General features: G+C 40.9%; 2 protein-coding genes across 3 annotated transcripts in view; one reads left to right on the top strand and one right to left on the bottom strand.

The window, feature by feature from the left end:
• Positions 1-2,018: 2,018 nt before the first annotated feature.
• On the bottom strand, positions 2,019-3,507 carry LOC118423632. Its single transcript, XM_035831865.1, has 2 exons — positions 2,962-3,507; positions 2,019-2,606 (listed from the first exon to the last, which is right to left on the bottom strand). The coding sequence occupies exons 1-2, from the start codon at positions 3,429-3,431 to the stop codon at positions 2,411-2,413; spliced, it is 666 nt and encodes a 221-aa protein (XP_035687758.1). The 5' UTR covers positions 3,432-3,507; the 3' UTR covers positions 2,019-2,410.
• Positions 3,508-5,071: 1,564 nt separating this feature from the next.
• LOC118423524 (glutamate receptor ionotropic, kainate 2-like) overlaps positions 5,072-9,786 on the top strand; it is a 12,126-nt gene continuing 7,411 nt past the window's right edge. Inside the window, exons 1-7 of one of the 2 annotated variants that reach the window (XM_035831706.1) lie at positions 5,072-5,201; positions 6,265-6,348; positions 7,070-7,261; positions 7,748-7,853; positions 8,247-8,410; positions 8,931-9,118; positions 9,350-9,403. In XM_035831706.1, coding sequence (XP_035687599.1) covers positions 6,273-6,348; positions 7,070-7,261; positions 7,748-7,853; positions 8,247-8,410; positions 8,931-9,118; positions 9,350-9,403 — 780 coding nt within the window. In that variant the 5' untranslated portion in view covers positions 5,072-5,201; positions 6,265-6,272. Of the gene's footprint in view, positions 5,202-5,869; positions 5,945-6,264; positions 6,349-7,069; positions 7,262-7,747; positions 7,854-8,246; positions 8,411-8,930; positions 9,119-9,349; positions 9,404-9,786 lie in introns of those variants that run through there. The other variant, XM_035831707.1, reaches the window with a different exon arrangement.

Genomic DNA, 9,786 nt, shown 5'->3' with positions numbered 1-9,786 from the left:
TTTTAAAGTCAAACTGCTGAAGAGAAATAAGTGACTGCTACGATTATCGTAGATATGGCCCTAAAAAAACTGATAAAAAAAGCCTTCTCAATAGCCTAAAATGCAAGAGCTTCCGGGGGGGCTTCGCCCACCTGGGTCCCCCCCACAGTGGCCCTGCCCCTGGACCCCGCCAGGGACATTCGGCGGCCCCCGGACCCCTGTCCGACGCTTTGAAAAAATCCTGGCGAGAAGTCTGTACGGCCTGAGTCTTCAAGTTAACGTATTGTGTGGTCCCGCTTATGAATATTAATTAGCCTTCGCTTTCCTCTTCGCTGATTGGCTGAACCATTAATTGAATTAACTCTTCCTGCCGGCTAGACGCAGGTGCAGATGTCGGCTCTGTGGGGTGAACGTCCGAAAGGTCACGGCATGGAGAACGAAAGAAAACCAACTTCCCCTAAAAAAAGTGCTGTAATTAAGCCTTTTACAGTACTTTATGCCAAAAATTTTACTTGGATCATTTTACCAACTATATTATGCCTATCTATACCAAATGTTACTCATACCAGGGTACAGGGGTGCAAAATATACCGTTATAAGACCGTCAACAACAGTCGCACGGAGCTAACAGCGCAGCGAAAATACCATCGCTAGCGTTTCAACTTCGGATAACAAGTTATAAGTACTGTTGAACTCAGTAACGTTAAAGTTTGTTTTTAGTTGCCTTTGACGGTTTGACCTGAAACAGTGTTACGCTAAACTCCTGAAGAGAAGTTAAGTGACTGCTGCGATTATCATAGATATGCCCCTAAGAACTGATACAATATAAAGCCTTCTGAATAGTCTAAAATGCGAGAGCCTTAGGCGGGCTTTGCTCCCCCTGGCGGGAACACTGCTATATACGGGATCATGAGGCCCCGCTTATGAATATTAATTAGCCTTTGGCCTCCTCTTCGCTGATTGGCTAGGTCTTTGATTCAATTAACTCTCCGGCTGACGCGCACAGGTGTGGCTCTGTGCGGGGTCACGGAAGGTCACGTCAGGAGGCCAAAAGAAAACAAATTTCCCCTCAGAAAAGTGCCAAAATTAATCATTTTAAAGTTGTTTATGTCAAAAATTTTACTCGAATCTTGTTACCAAGTATCTAATGCCTATCTATACCAAATTTCAGGTCATTTAATTGTAATACCAGGGTACAGGAGCCAAAAGTGTCCTTTTTTGGTCAAAAATTGGCCAAAAATCGCAAAAATAAGCATTTTGTTGCACTGTACACCAAAAGTGTTATTGAATTTATATGAAGGGATTATCAAGGCACATCTGTGTCAAATTTCAGCTCATTCGGTTGCAATACCAAGGTACAGGAGCCAAAAGTGTCCTTTTTTGGTCAAAAATTGGTCAAAAAATCGCAAAAATAAGCATTTTGTTGTACTGTACACCAAAAGTGTTATTGAATTTATATGGGGGCATTATCAAGGCACATCTCTGTCAAATTTCAGCTCATTTGGTTGTAATACCAGGGTACAGGGGCCAAAAGTGTCCTTTTTTGGTCAAAAATTGGTCAAAAAATCGCAAAAATAAGCATTTTGTTGTACTGTACACCAAAACTGATATTGAATCTATATGGGGGACTTATCAAGGCACATCTGTGCCAAATTTCAGCTCATTCGGTTATAATACCAGGGTACAGGGGGCCCAAATATACAGTTTTGGTCTTAAGATGACCAAAAAACCTTAATAAAATCATTTAAGAGACAGATATGAAAAAAATGAAAAAAACGCCCGAGGGTATTGGCCCACTCTACCCTTGTGCCAAATTTCAAGTCATTCGGTTGAGGAACAACGGAGATACCGTGTTCTGAAGATTTGACAGGAGAAAGAAAGAAAGAAAAAAGAAACATTACGAATACAATATATTTCACCATACCTATGGTATGGCTGAAATATAATTACTGTAAGTCGAAAGAAAGCGTAACCAAGCCTTCCATTTTCATACCAACATCTCGGACAAAACAGCAACCAAAGATGACAACATTTAAACGTCAGGATATGATATTTTTATTTGACTCTTATTAGTGTATGTCTAATGGTTTCAGGGCTTGGTGACACATTATATAGATCTTTTATCTTTTAGATACAACATTGCAGGTGAACATATCTAGGCCTTTTGAATTAACGAAATTCTACAGTATTACGAGAACGTTAAATAGTACAGCTCTAGGAAATAAGACTTTCGGAAATACCTCAAACTGAAATGAAACCTACGCATACAATCGCAATTGTGCCTGAGCCCACATCTTGCATTTACATCAAAGGACGTTACATCATCATCATATCTATTCAACTTCAAGGTACGACCCTAACTGAAGTAAAAGGAGGAAATGATTGAAATGTGAAACTCCTCGAGAAAAAAAACTACTGAAATACTTAGTATTTATTCGTCATGTGGACCCCAAGGGAACGGACATGTAGTGTTACAGTAGTTAGGGACGTCGAAGATACTTTTAGGAACAGGGCCGACATTGGAAGTACTGCTGTTAAACGTGATGGTGTGAAGAACTTCAAGATGCGGCGGGATTGTTAACTTCTCCCAGTACTGACAAGGCGTGCCATCTTCTGTCTGGTACCACCTAAAGTGTGAAATAAAACAAATCATGTAAGAACACGCCCTTTCACACAGAGATCAGGTCACATGTGCGGCGACAGGGATTCTAGGTATATGTCAAAGGTAAAGCTACTCAAAAAGATAATAAAATCCGTCGGGCATTGTAATGCAAATCAAAGAAAATTATCGAAGACTGTTTTCGTCTTGGGGCCTTTACCTTTGACATATTACATAGAATTCTTGTCGCCGCACATTCGTCCTGATCTCTGTGAAAGGGCTTAATTTGAACCTTACTCACACTCCAGGCATCATAACTTTCATCACGAGTTGCAAAGTCACATACCTAGCTATTGCTGTCCAATGAAAATTGTCACACCGACCTGTCTACCGCCACAGCGCCTTGTTTCTCCCAGCCATGACACACCATACCGCTGATGGTTTGTTTCCCAGTGTACTTCGCCCCGGCCAGCCAGTCTGGTTTCAGAACGGTGCAGCCCTCGGCAGCCCCACAGGCCCGGCAACACTGTCTCTCCTGGGGGTAATGTACGTACATGTCTGCGGGAGTGAAGATCAGGTGACAGTCACTATGGTTGTTCTGCAGCTTCAAGCCACGTCCCTGACAGAAATTGTTGTCTTGTCCCTGCAAATGGTCAAACCGAGTCCTCCTAGTGCTGTAGTCATAGTACCAAGCGCCGTCGCTGCTGGGAATAATGGGAATATCAAACTTCTCGTGAAAAGCTACTGAGAAGGCAGAAGGCCAGATCGGCGGCTGAGGGTATGGGGTGATCTTCAAAGTTTGAGTCAAGGACATCACCCCCAGCAAACACATGAAGACATAAAGCTTCGTCATTTTGAAGACTGACAGACAGAGCTGTGTAAAAAGTGTGTGTGTGGAGGGAGGGGGCAACAGTCATGTGACTAATTGATGCGCAGGTACCCTTAGCACATGTCAAAACATTATTAACTGCATCATACTCCGCGTTACTGAATACTGTGAGATCCGTGTGAATCGCTCACGAGACATTCACACGATCGGATCGACAAGTACCTGTAGAATTTAGCTAAACATACATGTCAACAAAATACCCGTATGCCGTGCCTTGTCACTATAATATTTAAATCCTTTTTCTCTTCACGTTTGATACAACCGAATGTGCATATTTTCTAATACTTTCAGCACATATGAAGTTCAACTCAGTAACTTTTAATGACTTCTTTTGGCAAAAGTAATGGACACAATCTCGCGAAGAATTTCCCGTGCATTGTCACCTGTAAATATCACACCCTACCGACGATTAAATGAATTGCATTTACACGAGATTAGCATCAATGGCAGTACATTTTTTTGGGGGCGCGTTTTTTCCTACAACTGAAAGGGGGATAAAAGCGGGTTGTTTATGGCCCAATGGCAATCGAACTAGCATTGTGAATCCTAGTACCTTATATGAACTTCACCCATTCTGAAACACGGAACTCTGTGGTGTTATGCCACAGGATTGCTATACATGCTACGTAACATTTCATATCAACAAAACGTACATATACCTGAATGAACGTACATCCATTACGTGTGCGTATTAAGATGCTTTGAAATAAATTACACATTTATTCATCAAATTACACATAATGTAACGATTGACGTTAGAAGTGGAAAGATGTGTTTTTTTCTGCTGTTGATGACGCATAGAAGAGCGTGTACACTGTCTCTTCATTTAGCAACTGTGAACTTGTACATGTGGTTATGGCTGTTGGCTCAGAACGTTGAGATATGTAGTTTGAATCCTGACAGGTCCTGATTATTTTTTTACTTCACACCAATTTTCTCTCTCGATTCAGTTTAAATGAGTACTTGGTTTTGGCTAGGGACGTCAAATAGAGGTTCCGTGTTTGAGAAAAGCCACGCCGATAAGAGATGGGTACGCCTATCCTGGTGTGAGTGAATCAAATAAAACTGTCCAGATATGCAGCTTGTATACTGTTCAGTACAAACCTGGTCTGTTACAGCATGAGGAGGCTTACGCAATACCAACTTACCTGTCTAGGTAAAAGACATCAAGAAATGTAATGGCAAAGGTGAAGTGGAATTCAACCTCAATTGAAAAGGGGGATGGTCCTACTTCAAGTATCTAACAGTAGTGCAAAGTGACTTACGTCTTCAGCCAATCACAAAATGGCACCCCAACTCTTCTCCATAAGTTTGTCGGGTTCTGTTACAGGCAGATATTTGACACCTGAGGTGAACACCTGAAACGTTTATTTTTTTGCGTTATGTACATACCAAATTTAAAAACCGTCAAAATAACCCCAAATTGAACTAAGATGGAATTCTAGTACTTGGATATCTCGCCCACTTCTGCTAGCCTCATACTGATTTTGTGGACACGTTTGACCCGAACTCCCAGGGGAGCCGACCTGAAAGTGTGCTTTCTGATATTACCCCAATTTCCTCATCAAAAATTGATAAAACGAATTCTTGTTGCAAATTACGCCATGTTCTGCCAATAATGGCTCTAGCGTCCCGTTAGTTCCAGCCGTGCCGGTTCAGAAGGGTGGGCGCCGTGGGCTGAGGAGAGGGCCTGCGTTATCATCGTTTTAAACCCTGGGACTTAAGTGGAAGAACGTAAGTCAGAATTTCATTTATGTTAGCAAGTTTCGTATTCTTGATCGAGTGCTTGTAATGCGTGAAGATTTAGAACAAGTTAATGCTTAAAGAAGACTTGCGTACCGAAGACAAAGACGTTGATATACTCACCATAAGACCTTTCTGTGCATTTGCGTTATTTACAATACACTATTGAATATTGAAAAAAAAGCATGCTCTCCTACCATATTGTTAAGTGTGCCGTTTCTAACTCATCAAGAAAAAAGAAAGGTAGGATATGTAATTTACGTTTCATGCATCCGTGCTTGTGTGACTTTTTACCTTCACAATCGATATCAGCTCTATTGAGTATCAGTTTGGAAGGAAATATGAGATAATTGGGTGAATGAAAACACAGCCTACGCGTAAAGTGATTTGGGAGCAATTAGGCAAGTGTTTCCCATTGTGACGATTTTATTATGCAGCAAATGGGAATGGAAATGCCATATTGATAACCAAATTTGTGGAGGAGAAATCACATCATCCGTAAAAGCGTTGTAGTCGCTGAGGGAGCGGTGTAATCTAATACATTACGGCACTTCCTACGTCCTCGCATTAAGTGGTCTGACTCAGAAGACTAAGAATGTGTCGAAGAAAACCATTTTAATGGTGTTACTGGCAGACTATAGCTAGATAAGCTGCTAATTCACGCCAAGGACTCTTGAATGTTGAAACTTATACTATATTTAGAAAGCTGTATCATTGAGATAATTTATGACTGGGTAAGCTAGTGGATAGTTACATTTTTTTATAAATAAAGAAATTTTAATACAGTTTTCAAATATGGTACATAGAAACTGCAGTACTGGAGCAAGGGATGTCGATAAACCTTTTCATCTACTTCACCAAGTATATATCTACTCGTCTTATTGCTCCATTCGATAAATTTAAGGAGAAACGAAAGAAAAAGGAGTAGTTACTTACCTATAGGAAAGTGTTGACAGTGTCGTGTCCACTCACGTAAGTACCGCAAAATATGCTTACATTTTACAACACGAATCGGAAAGATAGAATATGACGATAAATATTGTTGTACACGCAGGAGCTGTCATGGAGATCTTGTCAGTGGGGTTGCTCCTTCTATTGGTTACTTCTGCCAACGGAGCCGGAGAGACATTCACGGCAGGTAAGAACACTCTTACATCTTTAGCGAACACCGACTTGATTATAAGGATGGCATCTGCGGGCATCATTGCCCCTCCCCCAAAAGGTTTTATTACTACAATATTGTACATCGTCAAATCGCAACTAATCAAGCAGTTGGATATGATTTTGGAAACCGTCAGACGTTTCAGATTACACCAGTTATCTTTCATCAGTGACACAGACCAAAGGAGTGTATAAACGCTAGATTCTTTTTAGTTAGAGGGAGGGGTGACGAAGGGCTTCGAGCGATTATCATCATGTCGTGAACAATCCCATGATAAGGTGACCATAGTATGATTTTGATAGACTGAAGAAACTGCGGTTATGAGGAATTTTATGGCACCTTTCGATGAAACAACATGCTCTGGTACTATTATCTCAATGACACGTGGTTTCATATCGTAATGGGGTGTTTCATCCGTGAGACATCTTTTTCACTCGGGTGCTAAATATCAAGCTGTTGTAGCCGGAGTAGGAGTAATATTTTCAACGGTTTCTCACTAGAAGCAAACGTATCCTTGTAGTTTGTGAGCTGTCTCTTATATGATTTGTCAGCTTCAAGTTTCCAAACCTTTTGGTACTGAGTTATTATTTTTTCCATTGTGTCTAATCATAAATAGAATTCACCACATAGTCTTCACGATTGTAGACCAAGGAAATGAAAAAAGGTCCGGACTTGCGGAAACTTGTAATTCCTTCAGGTGTAGTACACGTCTCTGACCAATGTCAGACGTCAGGCGTGGACGCCAAGACCTGCCTTTCCAACCTCACCGACTATTGCGGGGTGGCGGACGGCGCCATCAGACAATTCGGCGTCATCATCCCACAAGTCTCACACGATCTCAAGATTGAGAATACCCTAGCTGACAGCACCGGGTGCGCTTTTGAAGCAGGTACGCGTACTCTTATCTCAACCATCTCCCAGGTAAACTTTTTGAGGCTAATTTGGTAGTTGGGGCACCATGGAAGATCTGACAACCAGTTTTCCCTACCTTTCTCGGTAATCCGTTTTTCTTAGTACTTCACATAGTATTATACTTGCAATAATATATTGTCCATATTCTCATCTTTGATGTTTTTATCTACCTTCCCCTCTATCTATATACGACATAAACCTTGTGTGGAAATCTATGTAGAATTTTATGATTGTCTGTCTGATGAGATGAAAAAAAGGCTTAAATTTGGTACTTGAATGTTTCTGAAAATGTCTTTAAACATGAACAGGCAAAAATCAAACAACTTGAATATCCATGGGACTGTGCCCTTCTTGTTCCTTTCATGATATTAAGTTAACTAATTTGAATGCACAGAAATATCAATAGAAAATTTGACATAATATCATTTTGAGCTACAACTGGAGTATTCTATGTCTCTCGCAGCAAAGAACCTTTTGGACCGGAAGGTGTGTGCACTGATCCTGCTCGGTAAACAAGACGCCAAGATGGGAGACGTCTTCTCTTTCGCCACAAGTATCCGGATACCCAGGTTTGTAATAGCGTTTCCATATTTTTTTATGAATTTGGATATATATATAAAATGACGTTGTTAGTTTCAGACCAATTTTTCAGTTTATGATTCTGACTGTTGCTGTTGATTTTGTCAATCGTCTTATCCTGCTAATATTGTTTTTCAAATTCATTAGTGAACTCCCCGAAGCTGGTTAATCAATTAGATCAGTACGAATTGCCCAATTCTGTGCTGCTGCTGCAAATTTTCCTTCCCCATCGATGTACTATGCTGCGGTATGCTACATTCAAATGAGAAATGCCCCAAACCCATAAAGATACTGTATCCACTTACAGGCATCATATATTTTTGCAACCTGTATATATACGGGTTCAGTAGCACAAGGGTTTTAATTGTTCTTTCTCTCGGTAGAATTTACATAAGCCCTCATAGGATACCAGGCAACCCACCGGCGGAGACCAGAGGGCTGAACTTCTATATGAGACCCCACGCGAAGGACCTGAACGTGATGATGACTGACATTGTGTCCGCCTACGGGTGGAAGACGGTCGCCATCTTGTATGACGGCGTTTACGGTAAGGTATAAGGAAGTTCAGGATTCCAAGTGCGCATGCGCAAGGTCAAAGGTGAAAGTCTCTGACTTTTATACAGGTGTTGTGGCGACCATGTTTCAAACATGTCCAGACTCCATCTGTTGATTTGCATCTTACAATGCATTGTGCTTTATCAATGCCTCAGGGGCCTTTACCATTTATCATGTCCATGCCTAGTTAGAACTGAGTATTTCATTATCCTGTCTTATTGATTAATTAGATGAGATGCTAGGCACTTCTGGAGTCAATTTATTTTAATGTTTGAAGCCGCCACGCATCAATTTATGATGCAAGCGAAAGATTGGTTGATTGAAGAAGATGAAATAGGTTACCAAACAGTTGCTAGTTTTTGCCTTTAGCAGATATAGCTTATTATGATAAATTGTAGTTTAACTATCAGCTTTGCAGACATTAAAAATCATACTTCAACTGTTATGTATATACAAGTTGCCACAGTACCTGCTACAATTTTCGAAAATGAAGTTGTTTCCCTCTTTCTCAGACATAGAAGGAGCGGAGGAAATCCTTGCGCGGGTCACCCAGAGAGGAATCCGGCTGGGAGCGTTCCTGATCCCCCCGAACCCGAGTGACAGCGACTTAGAGGCTGTTCTACTGAAGATTAAGCAGTCAGGGATTAGAAAGATCGTACTACACAGCGAGGTGAACATCATTGACGCCGTCTTTCAGCAGGTACGTTCTTAAAAACAATGTTTGGTGTCCGAAATACCACTGTTATGTATCGATTTATCATTGACCATATTTTGTAAGTCCAACAATTTCTTGTCAACTTAAATTTCATAAAGGAACCTTTTTGGCCAAGCTTTTTTGCATCAATTTTATGGTTCTCAGACGATCTCATCCATGTAATAAAATCAGCATGGCCGCACTATAGCTAAATGATAATGGTGCTTTCTGTTGCAGGCAGTACACCTCGTGATGCTGAATCCCCATTTTCATTGGATGATAACCAACCTGGTAAGTAGGCTTCCTCAAACGTTTGTTTAGTGTTCAGATATTCACAATAAATGTCCATCTTTGTATTTGTTTTTCTGGATGTCTGCTTGGGTGCATGTATTAAAAGAAAATCTTCATGGATTGTGATCATGGTATTTGCTGTGGTACTCGTAGGTGCGTAGAAATCAAAGGCTAACCTTGATACTTTATCGCATAAATTACGGCTGTTGTATCCTGGACATGCTTAATGCCATAGAGTTTTCATCCAACGGTGTGTACATGGAAATGAATGGCGAAAGCAACTGGCGCAATGTAAACATGTACACAGATATATGAACTGTTTTATACTAAGCCTCCGTTGCAGTCTTCTAACGGGGCTGTTTTTTATTTGGGGGGTGGGGGGG

The sequence above is a fragment of the Branchiostoma floridae genome, chromosome 9, assembly GCF_000003815.2.
Source record: "Branchiostoma floridae strain S238N-H82 chromosome 9, Bfl_VNyyK, whole genome shotgun sequence".
Taxonomy (NCBI): Eukaryota; Metazoa; Chordata; class Leptocardii; order Amphioxiformes; family Branchiostomatidae; genus Branchiostoma; species Branchiostoma floridae.
This window is presented reverse-complemented; position numbering and strand designations above follow the sequence as displayed.

What these genes read in the sequence shown, in the direction of transcription:
- LOC118423632 (XM_035831865.1), bottom strand. Translation starts at nt 3,431, where the DNA reads ATGACGAAGCTTTATGTCTTCATGTGTTTGCTGGGGGTGATGTCCTTG. An exon ending in GGCGCTGTGGCGGTAGACAG is followed by an intron (nt 2,607 to 2,961) that starts GTCGGTGTGACA and finishes TTCACACTTTAG; the next exon opens with GTGGTACCAGACAGAAGATG.